The sequence below is a fragment of the Myxocyprinus asiaticus genome, chromosome 31, assembly GCF_019703515.2.
Source record: "Myxocyprinus asiaticus isolate MX2 ecotype Aquarium Trade chromosome 31, UBuf_Myxa_2, whole genome shotgun sequence".
NCBI classification, from domain to species: domain Eukaryota; kingdom Metazoa; phylum Chordata; class Actinopteri; order Cypriniformes; family Catostomidae; genus Myxocyprinus; species Myxocyprinus asiaticus.
Window position 1 is genome coordinate 29,040,934 of NC_059374.1, and position 17,310 is coordinate 29,058,243.

At 37.8% G+C, this 17,310-nt stretch overlaps 2 protein-coding genes across 2 annotated transcripts; one reads left to right on the plus strand and one right to left on the minus strand.

Moving 5' to 3' along the window:
* The first annotated feature begins 1,885 nt into the window (after nt 1-1,885).
* On the plus strand, nt 1,886-7,542 carry vtna (vitronectin a). The gene is made up of 8 exons (XM_051665524.1): nt 1,886-2,020; nt 2,233-2,352; nt 2,560-2,952; nt 3,262-3,401; nt 3,857-4,013; nt 4,318-4,470; nt 4,552-4,998; nt 5,078-7,542. Exons 1-8 carry the CDS (start codon nt 1,969-1,971, stop codon nt 5,197-5,199), a joined length of 1,584 nt encoding a protein of 527 aa, XP_051521484.1. The 5' UTR covers nt 1,886-1,968; the 3' UTR covers nt 5,200-7,542.
* On the minus strand, nt 7,412-17,214 carry scarf1 (scavenger receptor class F, member 1). Its single transcript, XM_051665523.1, has 11 exons — nt 16,987-17,214; nt 16,624-16,679; nt 16,356-16,457; nt 13,714-14,245; nt 11,908-12,126; nt 11,304-11,432; nt 11,086-11,189; nt 10,890-10,998; nt 10,312-10,436; nt 10,037-10,165; nt 7,412-8,592 (listed from the first exon to the last, which is right to left on the minus strand). The coding sequence occupies exons 1-11, from the start codon at nt 17,085-17,087 to the stop codon at nt 7,508-7,510; spliced, it is 2,691 nt and encodes an 896-aa protein (XP_051521483.1). The 5' UTR covers nt 17,088-17,214; the 3' UTR covers nt 7,412-7,507.
* Nucleotides 17,215-17,310: the final 96 nt, after the last annotated feature.

The following is a 17,310-nucleotide window of genomic DNA, read 5'->3' on the forward strand; positions in this document are numbered from 1 at the left end:
GAAACAGTGAGTATTAGCATTTACGGATTGGCCCCATCACTTCCACTGTAAGTGCCTCACTGGAACCTTGATTTTTTTAAAGAAAAGGAGGGACAAGTCAAAATACATTTTTTGTGGTAATCAACATTATGCCACAAATGCTGTTGATTGAGCTTACAGTTGAAGTCAGAAGTTTACATACACTTAGGTTGAAGTCATTAAAACTAATTTTTTAACAACTCTACAGATTTCATATTGGCAGACTATAGTTTTGGCAAGTCGGTTAGGACATCGACTTTGTGCATGACAAGAGTAATTGTTTACAGACAGATCGTTTCAATTTTAATTGACTATATCACAATTCAAGTGGGTCAGAAGTTTACATACACTAAGTTAACTGTGCCTTTAAGCAGCTTGGAAAATTCCAGAAAATTATGTCAAGCCTTTAGGCAATTAGCTTCTGATAGGCTAATTGGAGTCAACTGAAGGTGTACCTGTGGATATAGTTTAAGGCCTACCTTCAAACAGAGTGCCTCTTTGCTTGACATCATGGGGAAATCAAAAGAAATCAGCCAAGACCTCAGAAAACAAATAAAAAAAAATTAATAAATAAATTGTGGACTTCCACAATTCTGGTTCATCCTTGCGAGCAATTTCCAAACATCTAAAGGTACCACGTTCATCTGTACAAACAATAGTACGCAAGTATAAACACCATGGGACCACGCACGAAGGAGACGCATTCTGTCTCCTAGAGATGAACGTAGTTTGGTGTGAAAAGTGAAAATCAATCCCAGAACAACAGCAAAGTGCCTTGTGAAGATGCTGGAGGAAACAGGTAGACAAGTAACTATATCCACAAATAGCCACTGTTCCAAAACGGCCATAAAAAAGCCAGACTACAGTTTGCAAGTGCACATGGGGACAAAGATCTTACTTTTTGGAGAAATTTCCTCTGGTCTGATGAAACAAAATGGAACTTTTTGGCCATAATGACCATCGTTATGTTTGGAGAAAAAAGGGTGAGGCTTGCAAGCTGAAGAACACCATCCCAACCGTGAAGTATGGGGATGGCAGCAGCATGTTGTGGGGGTGCTTTGCTGCATGAGGGACTGGTGCACTTCACAAGATAGATGGCATCATGTGGAAGGAAAATTATGTGGATATATTGAAGCAACATCGCAAGACATAAGCCATGAAGTTAAAGCTCGGTCGAAAATGGGTCTCCCATGACCCCAAGCATACCTCCAAAGTTGTGGCAAAATGGCTTAAGGACAACAAAGTCAAGGTATTGGAGTGGCCATCACAAAGCCCTGACCTCAGTCAGATAGAAAATTGTGGGCAGAACTGAAAAAGCATGTTCGAGCAAGGAGGCCTACAAACTTGACTCAGTTACACCAGTTCTGTTTGGAGGAATGGGCCAATATTTCAGCAACTTATTTTGAGAAGCTTGTGGAAGGCTACCCAAAACGTTTGACCCAAGTTAAACAATTTAAAGGCAATGCTACCAAATACTAACAAAGTGTATGTAAACTTCTGACCCACTGGGAATGTGATGAAAGAAATAAAAGCTGAAATAAATCATTCTCTCTACTATTATTCTGATATTTCACATTCTTAAAATAAAGTAGTGATCCTAACTGCCCTAAGACAGGGAATGTTTCCTTCGATTGAAATACATTGAATTTACATTGAAAAACTGAGTTTAAATGTATTTGGCTAAAGTGTATGTAAACTTCTGTCTACAGCTGTAACTTGTATTGAACCCAGAATATTTCTTTAATATTTATTTTACCATTGCGCTGTATAATAATTCACCAGTCCTATTTTAAAAGACGAAAGACAGTTCACATTTTAACATTGCATACAAGTTAAAGTAAACAAGAGAGGGTGAGTGACCTCTGATTCTGTTGATCTACTGATCTCTCTGTGGGCTACCTCAGCCTGGTGGTCTCAGTTTTTCAGTCAGATTCTCTCAGACACACCAGGATGAGGCTTATTCTGCTGCTAGGACTTCTTACCTTCACATATGCGGCTGAAGGTAAGAATATACATCTTAACATTTCAGATTAATAATGCTTTCGATAATGTTTCCATGCTTAGCCTACAGTCAAACTGGTTTAATCTCAAGAATGTGGGATTAGAGGAAAATTTTGAAAGATATATATATATATATATATATATATATATATATATATATATATATATATATATATAATAACATATATTTCTGTATCCTCTTCCTTCTGTCAGAGTCTTGTATTGAGCGGTGTGAAAATGGTTTCGACGCCACCAAGAACTGTCAGTGTGACTCCATGTGTACTTACTACAAGAGCTGTTGCAAAGACTATGAGTCCACTTGTCATATTATAAGTAAGTTTATTTTACCCAGGTTTAAGATTTGTGCAGATTATAGTCTGATGTAGGATAAAGAGCCCATTTTCAAACAAACTTCAGTTATGAGGTGCTAGAAATCTGCTAGAAATGTCATAAAAGCCAGTAAAACCTGTCAAGAAAAACTTGTATTATTCAATGACCAAAACAGGTGATTGAGAAACTGTTCTTGTTATTGACTCACAGCTCGTGGAGACACCTTTCCCTTTTATCCTGAAGATGATGAAGAGGAATCAAACAGCACAGAGGAGTCAATCAGATCCAGATCACAGCACAACATGGTGACCCCATCTCCTGCAACCTTTGCAGAAATATTAAGCCTATTAACTACAACTACGCAAGTCTTGGACTCAAAGCCAGATGATAAGACAAAACCAGTGATTGCCACTGCTGCCACTCCAACTTCACCTTTTGGATTAACCTCCATTAAGACTTTAAGCCCAACCACAACTGAAAGCACAACCATAACTGAAGACCCCACACCAACAAAGGCTAAAGACCCTGATGCTGAAGTCTGCAGTGGTAGACCCTTTGACTCCTTCATGCAGCTTAAAAATGGCTCTATTTACGCCTTCAGGGGTAAGTGGGTTACAGCAAACAAATCTATAACAGTTAACAATTATTATTTATTATACAGAGTATACGTTGACTTTGGTTAATATAAAAGAATACAAATTTACAAAAGGCAGATAGAAGACTAAAGTAAAATCTGTGTATAATAACAGGCCAAAGATATTAAATAATAATGAAGACAATACAATAAAAAGTACAGCTACTAGAATCTTATGATGGTTTAATATTAACTCTTAACTACTGTTGCTGTACCTATATTGACTTAATTTGTTTGAATTTGATTCACCTGAATGTTGTGTGAATGTCTGTCCCCAGGAGAATATTTTTTTGAGCTTGATGAGAAATCAGTTTTGCCCGGGTACCCAAAGCTCATCCAAGACATCTGGGGAATTAAAGGTCCAATAGATGCTGCTTTCACTCGCATAAACTGCCAAGGAAAGACTTACATCTTTAAAGTATGGAAGACCTCACACTTAAAGGGATAGTTCACCCAAAAATGACAATTCTGTCATTATTTACTCACCCTCATGATGTTCCAAACCTGAATGTTAGGCAAATATCAGTCACCATTCACTTTCATTGGATTAAAAAAATAATAATAATTTTCATACAATGAATGTGAATGCTGACTAAGGTTGTCAGTCCCTAATCTTCTGCCTAACATCTTTTGTGTTCCATGGAAGAAATAAAGTAATATGGGGTTTGGAATGACATGAGAGTGAGTAAATGATGACAATTTTCTTTTTTGGGTGAACTAACTTTTTAAATTTAACAATTCAAACCACTGAGAATATAAAGTATTTGTTTATTTATGAAATTCAAGAAATGTATCTCTGTACTACAGGCAATGGAATAAACAGTTGCATCAGCAATCTGAAATAATGAGTTTACTATATTATATTATTGCCAGGGTAATAAATACTGGAGGTTTGATGATGGTGTACTAGATGAGGACTTCCCACGAAATATTTCTGTAGGATTTGAGAAGATACCAGACAATCTGGATGCTGCCTTTGCCATTCCTGCTCATAGCCACCATGGGAAAGAGAGGGTTTATTTTTTTAAAGGTCAGGCCTTACTTTAATTAATTAATTTAATTGAAATTTAAAGTAATTGCTTGTGTCACTCACTTTATTATTATTATTATTTTTAATAATAATAATTATTACTCTTATTCTTATTAAACACTATCTATATAATGTTTTAATGTATTCTTATTTTTTATCTTTATTATTATAACCTGTTTAATTTATTTAGTATTTATTATTTTTATTGATAGTTAATTCAATAAAAAAAAATATATATATATATATTATTTTTTTTTTTTTTTTTTTTTTTTTACTTGAAATTTTACTGTTTAACTGTTTCTAGGAGACCAATATTACCAGTATGAGTTCAGGCACCAGCCATCGCATAGGGAGTGCATTCAATTGTCATTGAGATCTCCTTCAGCACTCTTCAGAAGATACACTAACATTTATTATGACAGATGGTTTGAACACTTCAACCAGCTCTTCGGTGGAGGTAATTCTTTTTTAGAGCATGCTTTGAATACTATGTAACTAAGAAAGCTTTTGTAATACAACCTCAAATGCTTTTGTCCAGCCCTAAATCATCATGGTGACCATCGCTTCATCAACAAAGACTGGATTGGCATCAAATCTCCTGTGGATGCAGTGCTGGCTGGCAGACTTTACGTCACTCCAAGATCGCCCAGCAGGAGGCGCCAGGACAGGCGGGATTACCGGCGGGATTGGGACCAGCAGTGGGACCAACATCATAGGCAGCAATGGGATCAACAATGGGGCTCCAGACGCAGACAGAATAGATCTCCATACTGGGAGAGTATGGCTGAGAGGGGCATCAGTATTGGACAGGAGTTCAATCAGCGGTTTGACCAGGACAGGTGGAGAGACCAGGACAGACACAGAGACTATTATCTTAGGAGGAATGATGATGATTATGACTACAGGTACAACCCTTCCGAAGACATAGCCTATGACATACTGCGCAGGAGCCAGCCCTTACAAAGTGTCTACTTCTTCCAAGGAGGTACTTCACATATACTTTTCACAGCTCTAGAATTTTTGATTGCTATGTTATACTCAAATCTCAATCTTTCTTCTTGCAGATCATTATTATCGAGTAGATCTGCGAACCAAGCGAGTTGACTATGCAAACCCTCCATACCCGAGACCTATTGGCAAATACTGGCTTGGCTGCAAAGACACACCAGGGGCAGAAAAAAGATGAGTCTGACTGCAAAAGACTGGCATTTATTAGTATTTATCATGTGAGAAAAATAAGATGAGTGTTTGTGCGCTCTAAGAAAAGGCATTAGCATGATCACAGCCATGCTGATATTTTTTCATTTCTTTTTTTTTTTTTTCACTGTGCAGTTTATATTGAGTATGTTATCAGGAAATGAACACATATTTAATGGATGGACCAAAGAGATCCATTTGGATGGCCACATGATCTACACGGTCCAATTTGAAATCAAGGACTGTGTTTGTTTTTACCTCAGGACCAGGTCAATGTTACAGATAACCAGCACAATCAATGGGGACAAAGTTCAGCTTGTAACCTATATTCCTGATTGTTGCATTGATTAGTTCTCTGTGGTCACCATGTTATTCCATAAATACAGAATTTGAAATAGGCCTATACAGATGTAGGGACATTGAGAATTCATTTTTATTGAGAACTTGCCTGAAGCAACTGAATTGTGTTCTGTACTGAGGGTTACAAATGAAGGCAAACTGCACAGGCTACAGCCATAATTTTACATCTTTTACTGAGGAACAATAATGCATTTAATAATCAGTAATTCTTTTTCATGTGTTAATTCGTCTTTCCTTTTCAAAGCACATCATATAAAAGGTGCTTTAAAAATAACAATTCCCTTTAATTTATTTAACTTTTCGGGCTTGCGCACATCAAATTACATTAATGTTTACTTTATAATTCTCTCATCATTTGCCTCATGCATCCCAGATGTGTTTGATTTTCTTCTGTGGAACACGTTTTGGTTTTTAGAAGAATATTTAAGCTCTGTAGGTCCGTACAATGCAAATGAATGGGTGCCAAGATTTTGATGTTCCAAAAAGCAGCATAAAATTAATCCATAAGACTCCAGTGGTTAAATCCATATTTTCAGAAGCGATATAAGTGAGATATTATAACAGTTCAATATTTAAGTAAATTTTTGCTAGAAATTATTCTCCCTGCCCAATAGGGGGCATATGCATGAAGAATGTGAATCGCCAAAAACACAAGAAGAATGTGAAAGTTAAAGTTAATAGTAAAAATTGACTAAAACATTGATCTGTTTCTCACCCACACCTATCAAATCACTTCTGAAGACATTGATTTAACCACTGGAGTCATATGGATTACTTTTATGCTGACCTATGTGATTTTTGGAGCTTCAAAATGTTGGCACCCATTTCTCTTGCATTGTATGGACCAAAAGAGCTGTGAAATTCTTCTAAAATTCTTAATTTGTGTTCTGCTGAAGAAAGAAAGTCTAAACATCCAGGATGGCATGAGAGTAAATGATGTGAGAATATTCATTTTTGGGTGAACTATTCCTTTAAGTAGGTATAGCTGCAGGCCGGAAATCTCCAGAGGGGTTGTGGTTACTCCAAAAGGGGGTTGCGCCAACTCCAAAAGGGGGCGTCACTTCAACTGACGGTTGAGGTTAGGGGCTCCCTATATATTTAAAACCCCGCCCCTTTTTGGAGAACTGCCTGCAGCTATATCCTTCTCAAGTATCTTGCCCTGTGTGAGGGCGGGGTTTTGGAAAGAGTGTCTAATTCATTGGCTGGGATCCCTTGCACAGCATCCCTTGGTCCAGTACTTTGGCAGCAGAAATAACTGCCTTTACAGAAAACCTTTCTCACTCAAATTGAAACTCACTGATGTTGATTCAGCAACATGCCTTTATAACTTTATAATTTCTTTTGAAATTTATTAACAGAAATTTCTTGAAGTCGAAAGTGTTGGTTTTACCTCGCATCTTCAGCACAGTAAAATGGTGTTTCTTAACTGCTTTGCTGTCAACAATGTCCTAATACATTTCCTGTGTATGTTTTGGCATGATTCGTCTGTTCATTGTGGTTGATTGCTCTCTCCAAAGAAAATGTGGCACCTAATTGAATATATCCACATGACCCCATATTACAAGTAATCGCTGTCATGCTGCAAAGAACTGCACTGTACTGATGTATGTAAGAACTAATCCAAGAGAAAGAGATGGCAAATACCAAGAAATGCAATTACACAGGAACGCATTAGGAGAACCAGGAAGTACTGTATCTGTTCATCATGTTATTTTTAGGATATACACCGTAATAATTCCCTTCAATGCCATTTTAGGGCAAAATTTAGCTAGAATATTTAGAAGAAACTTTAAAATGTAATGCTTTTAAAGGAAAACGTTAAAGGAAATTTCTTTATCAAATTATAAAATAACAATTTAATGGGAACCATAATGGGAATATATAAACAAAATAATCCCTACAATGCTTGTCTCTGAGATTCAGGGACTATGTATGTATTATGAATGTTTTACATAAACGTTCTCATAATTTGGCTCAGTTTCTGCTTGTTCAACAACTGTCTCATTGATAATAATCTCTGAGGAGGTGGAAACACCATCTGACAGAGCCACGGTCTCATATGCATGCTCTGCTGGACTGTCTGGCTGACTAAAAGTTTCTGCATCTTGTTCCACCAATGATCTTTGCACATCGCTCTCTGGAACACTCTTTAAAATGAAGGACAGGGGCCTCTTGGGGGTGCTTTTCTCCTGGGGAATGTCTGTTGCCCCAACTGTACAGGGGGAGCTGAGGGAGTTGTGTTTCCTGCGACTAGGTTTTCTCATGATCACTTCCGCATGGCCTGACCCAGTAGCTTGCTCCCACGCACTGGCCCGTGCTCCCAGTTTTCTCCTTGGAGGCTTGACAATTGCCTGCCCCCTACCTTTGGGCTGGGCGGTCTCCTCTCTCTGTCTTTGGAGGCTGCTCAGTCTTCGCAGCATTGCCTGGACAGGTCCCTGAGAGCTGGACTCTTGTTTAGCCATCTTTGTGGTCTTACCCACAGTCACATATACAGTCATCAGTTTCTCTGCATCTAAATCCGTCTCTTGGCCCCCATCAGAGGAGCTCTGTAACTGTGTGTTCTTACTGGTGTTTGAAAGGGTGTGAAGTCTCCCACCTGGAACAGTGAGGTGAGTCCTTATTGGACCAGAACTATATTTTTCTGAGGCTTGAGGTGTTGCAGTGGTAGCTTCTTGATCCTCACAGGAGGCATTCTCCCCTTTGTTTTTCTCTTCCTTTTCAGCTTCTACCTCGCTATGGTTCCCCTGTCCTCCTTGCAAGGCGGAGAGCATCAGAATACCCCAGGTTTTGGGTTTCCGGATAGAGCCGGGCAGATCTTGGGTTGAGCTGTGGCGTTCTTTAGGGCTGAACTTTGTGCCCTCGGCAAAGGAGACAGAAGGGCGCTTGGATTTGGCAATGCTGGAGGTACGGGGGATGCCAAAAGCTTGTGACATGTCCTCACTGCTGAAGGTTGATGGGTCAGGGAAGAAGTTACACTTAGAGTTCAGCTCCTGGAGCTCTCCGCCAGTCACAGTGAGGACATCTGTGAGAGGAGAAGCAGAGAAGAACATTTTGGTTGATTTTTCGTAGTTTTATAGAGACTTAACACTTCTATTGTGTTCCGGTCAAAACTGACCGATTAACTTCTTCTTTTCTTTTTTCGGAAAACAAAATTTCAATTTCTAGTTGAAATAAAATTCCATTACTTTGTTCACACAGGGCATCTGAACACAACATTTTTTTAGATAATTTTAATAACATTTTAATGGTTTTATTTCACTTTGTTACACTTGTGTTCCCGGTCTAAAGTGACTGGCCATTGGGAATTAATGGATTAGAAATATTAAGTGTTCAGGAGCATCCCAATCATTTAGATGAGCACATACAGGATGTGGATGTGTGCTTGCACACACACAACACACATGTGTGTTGAGCACCCATTTGTGCATCTTCTTTCAATGTAGACTCAGAGGAATATTTCCAAATCTACTTATCATATTATGTTGTGTTTGGGATCGTTTGAATCTGGATTGTCAGCTGAAAGTTACCATATGTCATTATCTTTGTTATAGGTACGTTTCAGTAAAGTAATAAGGAAAAACTTGACAAAAATGCACTAATGTTTATATTTGTGTGTGTCAGTGGGAATTTCATACATTAAAACTCATTGCAGTTTGGCCTCTTAGTGAAACAAATTTGCTCATTGCATTTTACTAATTGAGACCTTCTTAATGATATATAAAACTCTCATCTTTTTATGTTTTTACCAACTCTGAATATAACTTATGATAGCAAATATGCTAATTAAGACAGTTTGTACACAAATTAAAAAGCATTATTTAAGAATATATAGGATCAGCTATATATGCATTGTAAAGTCCCGATTCTGAGCTTTAAAATTACACCTTAATTTATTTAGATCAAGCAAATTAATGACTTTGTCTCGGTAGTTTCTCCAGAAATTCCCAAGGAGAAACAAAAATAGAAACAAATAAAATAATTGTTTTTATATGAAGATGGGGCTATATAGAAAGCAGAGCTCTAAAACTACTTTATTATGGATAACATAGCACAGATAAGTTGGTCCTTGCAGAAATTGACAAGAAATGTTTGAGTTCATATTTAAATCTCTGACATTTGTTTGCAGACTTATGGTATCTTGGCAAATCTGAGCAAAGTTTTTGATATTGTTAAGATCTCTTCTCAAACTCTGGAAGAAACAGATGTGTGACTAGGGTCTTTTTCTCACAAGAAAAATCTCCATTTAATCTCATTGCTGTCTAGGAGAAACAATTAAGATGTTAAAGAGATCTCATTTGTGATTTGTGTTTACTTTGGGAACTTAACAAAGACAACCAAGTAGAATAACCAAGGCAAAAACCTAATTACAGCTGTGGCTCCACAAGATGGAACACAATAGTAAAAAGAGGAATGACAGAATGAGAAAGATAAAGAGGAAGGTGAAGTATAGATGTAAAGTATTTTACCTTCCCTAGGAGGTTCACAATAGACAGCCTCTCCTTCATCATCTGTTTCAAATGAATCAGTCACCCAGCAAGAGGAAGGCTGCTCAATGAAGCTGTGGTTAAATGTGAGCTCAGGATCATGATGAGAGACTGGAGACACAAAAGAGAACATTGTCACCCCATTTCTTTAAGTCCATTCAACAAAACACTATGTAACCTTTATATGTGTCTGAGTGACAGTTTCATTCAGTAGAGATGCTGAATGGTTATGCATACAGAACAAATAAACATGTCACCTGTAACTCTGGGTAGACCAGACGACCAAAGGGTATTACATGGCATGGCTGAACCCATGTTGGCCAGTACAGTATAAACATGATGCTTCATGCGTACTGCAGGGCTTCCATCTCCAACCACCACTCTGGAGGACAAGTTTTTGCTAAGGTGAGTTCATTTACTGTTTATTAAAGTCACAGGTCCAACAAAACATATAGAAATGTTTATTTCATCACCTCAGTGATACACAATGACACACACACACACACACACACAAATTGGGGTGGAATCTCCAAAAGAGGGCAGGGTTACTCCAAAAGGGGGTTGCACCAACTGCAAGGGGGCATCACTTCCACACATGGATAGGGTTGGTGAAAGAGTTAGGTTATAGGCTCCCTATATCTTTGCTGGCAGTTTGAAGCTCCTGTTCCTTCTCAGAGCTCTGCCTGCAGCTATATCCTTCTCGAAACTTTTGCTTTTACATGATGCTTCTTCCACACCACTAGGTGTCAGTGTAAGTCCCATACAACTGCCATATCTGATAGCACAACAAAAACAAAACAATACTGAGTGCACCTTTAAAATGAGGAACACATACCCTTCCTTTCTTTCAACTGGACCTCCGCAACAGTAGCAGCATAACAACAGGGCAAGAATTAAAATAAACAGGGGAACCAAAAGCCCTACTAAGAGACCTGCTCTACTACCTAGTAGACAAACACACATACAGAAAAATTATTATGGAGAATGAGGACAGCAGCTGTATTAACCACATGTAGTGTCTGCACACATACTGTTTGGGCAGGCCCCTGTTGTTGGATGGCAGGCGATATTCCCACAGTCACAAATGGAAGAGCAGTTAACACCATACAAGTGGCCAGGACATGTGCTGTTACAGCTACAACAGAGATTGAATTATAATTAACATTCTTTTAAATAAAAGGCTAGAAAGGCACTCATTTTAAACCCACACAAAATCACAAACAACCTATAAATAGCACTGTACCCTTACCTCTCACCCTGGAAGCCAGGGAGACAAATGCAACTTCCTGTCACATGATCACAGACGCCTTGATAGCATGTTTTACACAGGAAGTGACAGCCATCTCCGTAAGTGCCATCTGTACAAGTTATTTCACATCTGCAGGGAGGGAGAGGCCCAAAATAAAGTTGGATAAAAATAATGGGACGTCACTAGCACAAGCACATTTTTCAAGCAGAACATTTAAAAAAAATATGTTTGTTAGGTTCCAAATGATAAACCAATATAGCGTTCAAAAAGAGCTATATTTGGTTGTGAAACATAAGTGTATCATGTCCATAGTTAATGTGATGAACTACACCTGTGGTTACTCTGCCAGAGTATCTGTGTGAACTTTAGGGGAACTGACTTAAGCACATCCACTATTTAAATGATTCCAAAAATGGCTAGAAAAGTGAAGTTATGGTCTATTTTATAATCCAATGCAATGAAATTCATACATTTTTAAGTGTGGCTTAAGTGTCCAAACACTTTCTGGTTTCACTGTAGTTTGCCACAGTGTATAAGACAACAGGCTGATCCTTTCACGCAATTGACAACAACAACCACTAGCTGGATCCCAACAGATCTGTACCTTGGTCCAGTCCAGCCAGGGTCACAATGTAAGCACGCTCCAGTTTCCGGGTCACACAGGTCCTTGTTTCTGCAAAGTGGGCAAACCTCCTGGCAATGGTGGCCATAATAACCATCTGGACAGCGCTGATCACAATGAGTGCCATTCCACCCTGGTGCACAGGCATCACACAGGCCGTCCTGTATAGAGCAAGGTCTGCCTCCCTCACAGTGTCCACAGCTACAATTACACACACACGTACACATACATGTGTATTTGAAAACACAAAAATTAAGGATGGGCCAAAAAAGATGGAATACTCAGGTTCCATAATTAAAGCTCCACAAAAAAAATCAAGTACTGAATGTCAATAAAGTTGGAATTACACAAATCATAGTTTCCTAACACTTTCAAATCATTGTTTAAGTTGCACTAAGTCATAAGAAGGTTTTGCATATGAAGAAATAAGTAATACTTAAAAATGGTGTATTCTCAGATGAGCTAAAGATTCCAGTCATATAAGTGGCCTAAAAAAAAGCAATTTTATTGTACAGGAACGATTCTCAATCATCCAAATACTACTCACTTTATCCCAGTAACCCTCCTATTATCACATGCTTTCAGTTGTAAAATAAGTTAATCAATGGTGACAAATAGATCTTTCAGGAATTTCTACAATCGCATCAATAACCAAAAACGTTTGTGTGATGCCGCATCCACACCAACAGGTGTCAGTATATAATCCAAGACCACTGGTGTATTCCTGCTTAAAAATCAGCAAAACATCAACAAAAATGGCTTGGTGCACGTTAAAAACTGAACAAATATATTCAAATTAATGGTGCGTTCGCATCATGTTGAAATTACTATAATTATGTGATGACAACTCAGAGATTCTATTTGGAACTGGCATTGTTGTTAATGACAGTCAAATATTTCATCATTACATTATTCTCCACTACTGTATATGTTCTTCAATGTTGGGTAAGTTATTCAAAAAAGTAATCCACTACAAATTACTTTTGTAATAATTGCCATCAGATTACTTTACTAATCGCATTACTGATTACTTTTAAGAATTTAAGAAATAAGAATTTAAAATGTAATGTGTTACACTACTTTTTTACTTAAAAGTAATCAGATTACACCCAGCACTTAAGTTCTAACAACAATGTTTAAGAACAAAGAAAGTGCACCAGATAACACTATATATTATAAAATGTAATATCAAACAGAAATATGTGTAAACTACCTTTAAAGCTAGAGTATGCAGTATATACCAGAAGCATTTTTTGTTATACTGATTGAAAGTCTCTTTGCATCCTGACAGCAATTAATAAATCAAGTGCTCTGATACAAAAAAATAAATAAAATCCATTATATGTGGCAGTCACAGGCCTGTAAAAGGCCCGTCCAATCGTTACACTTGGCCCGAATGCAATGATTGGATGGCCTACCTGCCTGTCTAACTATGTACCTGCCTACCTCTGCGCACTCTGCCCATGCACTCAATGGTGTGAGTTGGGGGCGGGACTATCTGAACAACTGCAGGCAAGGGGTTTATTCAGAAAGCTGTTTTAAAAACAACGTTTATTTTTGCATATTCCAGCTTTAATTGTCGAGGCCACTGCCATTTTGAATCTTTTTACATGACGTCACAAATGTCAAGTTGGAGCTTTTGTAGAACTCAGAGGTCACAACTTGTAATTACAACTTTTACGAAGACATTAGCACTTTTTCCATGTTGGAATCTCGTAATTACGGTTAATCTGACATGACATAAACGGACCATCACATTGCCCTTCCTTGCACTTCCCTAATATTTACCTCTTCTTACAGCCACTCCCGTACTTCCCACTGCTGCATGGCTCGTTGCAGAAAGGGCCCTTGTAACCCGGGTGGCACAAACAGACTCCAGTTAGCGGGTCACATTCGGCATGTTTTAAATTACAATTGCAACGGCGGTCGCAGGTTGGACCCCACCAGCCAAGCAGACACTGACAGGCCCCTGTGTGCTGATGGCAAGGAGACAAATAGCAGTTGCAACGTAAGCTGCACTTTTGACCCCAGAAACCCTCATTACAAAAGCAGCGGCCTGTGGCTTGGTCACAGGTGGATGTGCCAGGATAGCACTGGCAGGCCTTGGAACAAGTGGACGTCCACCATCCCTCCTCACAAGTGCAGTTGCCAAAGACCGGGTCACATTTTCCATGGCGTCCACATTTGCAGCTGTTTTGGCAAAGGTTGCCCCAGTGGCTAGGCAGACATGAGCACTCACCTGTGGCTGGGTCACAAACACCACCAGGGTGGCAGGGGCAGAGCTCACGGCAATCAGGCCCCCAAAATTCAGGAGGGCAACCTGCAAAAAAAAAAAACAAACAAACAAAAAAAACAAACAAAAAAAAAATGTAATTTCATGCATTATAACCCAATGAACAAACTAAAATCACAACAATTGCAAACATTCCTGTGATGTAATGAATTTGAACACACAACTTTTTACAAAAGAAAAATGCATCCAGTTTTGTTTTAACAGATTTTGGGTGCATTTAAGTCTAGCCTAAAGATAAAACTGTAACACTTTACAATAAGGTTGTATTTGTTACCATCATTTAACGCAATGGTTCACATGAACTAAAAATTAACAATACTTTTACAACATTTATTAACTTGTTTATTGTTCATTTCTACATATACTAATAGTTTTTTTTTTTAAAGTGGTTTGCATTAGCATTAGTTACTGTAATATGAACAAACAGTGAACAATAGTATTTTGATAAATTAACCAAGATTAATGCTGTAAAAATTCACTGTTCATAGTTGGGTGTTTCTTCAACTTCCGGCACTTTCAGCACTGTGAACTTCTAGAACGTAAAATCTCGTCAAAATATTTTTCACACTCTCACTTTTTTATTTTTATTATTATTTGTAACAATGTCCAACAGTGTGTGTACATGCATCACAGGAGATTTATGTCATTTCTGAAAGTCATAAAAATGTCCACATCTCAAATTTTGTATTGTATTTAATAGAATTCCGTTGTGGAAAAGTATATTTAATATAATTTAAAGGGGACCTATTATGCAAAATTCACTTTTACATGGTGTTTGAACATAAATGTGAGTCGGCAGTGTGTGTAACCACAACCACCCTACAATGTTAAAAGTCCACCCACTCCTCTTTCTTATATGTCTATTAATCAAAAACAGTGTCTCAAAATGACTGGTTTTCGTATCCGCTCTATTCACGGAAACCAGAGCTATGTTGTTATAGCTTGGTTGCACATGACGTCACGTCACTGTGTTGCTATGACTTGAAATATAGATGGAGGGCAGGAAGTGATTTTCTACATAAGAAGCACTATCACAAACTCAAAATGCCTATGTTTTGCGTCGTTTACGGTTGCTCATACATATATGGCTGGACTCCGTTATTTACGGTGTCAGTCATATTGGTTCTGATTTGTTGTTGCTATAGTATCCGAAGCACGAGCTGTAAAGGCACAGCCCTCTTCCGGGAAGGGGGCGGGGAGCAGCAGCTCATTTGCATTTAAAGAGACACACACAACAGCGTGTTTTTGAGTCCTCCTAAAAAGAGGCATTTACAACATGGTATAATAAATGATACGTGGAGTATTTTGAGCTGAAACTTCACAGACATTCTGGGGACACTTGAGACTTATATTACATCTTGTAAAAAGGGGCATAATAGGTCTCCTTTAAAAATGGTTTTAAATAAAATATTTCCGACTCCTTTTTCTTGCTAAAGTTAATTTCATAGCTTACATTCTCTGTTTCCTAAATACACAGTTAAATCATATTTTCACACTTTTCACATAATTTGGTAAAATTACATCTTGATTGGAAATGATGCCTAATATGAAGTGATTTGTACTTTTTTTTTTTTTTTTTTCTCCAAACATCACTTGTCTCATATTTAATCTCAAGCATTCTCTTTACTGAAACTTTTGTCGACTTGTTAACAAGTAACTTTTGGCGGGGAGAAAAGAAGAAGAAGAAAAGAAAAAAAAACTTTATAAGGGGCAAAATTGTTTGGTGTGGTGGAAATGATGCCACAACTGTACATTACACACATTACATTTTGAAATAGCTTTGTTTAGATCATCATAGTTTTAAAAAAGAAAATAAATTGTATTTTATAAGGCTTTAACAATAACATCTTTGAAAAGTACCAAAATAAATGATGAAGGCCTGGTAAAATGTTTAAAAGTCTGTTTAATGTGTCCTTCAAATAAAAAAATTAAAAAAATAAAAAGTTGCAATATTTTAGTTTAAATTAAAAATCAACCCCTGGGAAACGAAATTGCCTTTTAAAATTGTTAGTTCATGATACCTAATGCATTAACTAATGCTATTGAATAGAACATATATTTTGAAGTCACAAGAGCACAAAATGGCTAAAGTAGAGGGCTTGAATCTAGAAACCTGTTTTCCCAGTGATATACTTACGGGTTTTGCACTGGTACCCATAAAATCCAGCTTTGCAACGACAAAGTCCTGGGTAAACACACACTTCATCCTGTAGACAGGCTCTGTCCCCCTCACAGAGTGCTGAGAAAACAGTCAAGAGACCACATCATAAATGATACCTGAAATCACAGATAAAATCATAGGAAAACCACACAAAACTGCTGACATCTACAGACTTATAGGAAACTGTGCCATCAATAAAACATTTGTATTAAACTACCTCTACAGCAATGACATCAATACTCACGAACAGTGCATTCATCACCGTGCAGTTCCCATCCAGAACAACATGTGGGAGAATTCCTGTTAAGGAAATACAGTATTCATTAAATACAGTGGGCTCCAAAAGTGTGAGACCACTAGTGAAAATGCTAATTTGTATTTTACAAAAAAAAAAAAAAAAAATAGCTAAACAATTTGACTGAACAGTTTAATTACAGACATATTATATATTTAACATAAACATATATTATATGTAATATGTACAAGTTATACACATATTACATTATGAGAACATTATATTAAAAACATACTGAATCTACAAAAAGAAATTAGATGTACTGAGAATATGACAGAAGACATAAACAAGCATTCTTAACATTAAAAGTACCTGGTATTGAGGCAGACGTTCTTCCCTGTTGGAGAGAGTTTCTGAGCTGAGCACAGACCACACATAAGCATCAGTCCAAATAAGGTCAGAAAGGTGTCCATACCCTTTAGTCTCAGTATCAAGGAAGGGAACCGGACCACCAACCAAAACCAGACCCCTTATCCCCACCACAGGACCAGTACAGTACTTCTGGAACAGAACAGACCCAGTTCTACTGTCTTTCTCTCTAGTCCCTATCTTAGGAAGTCTGTAGAAAATGGGCTTTCCAATTCCCTTTGTTTCCTCTGCAAGTTTCCTGAGGAAGAAAAGGCAGCTTCCTCTAAT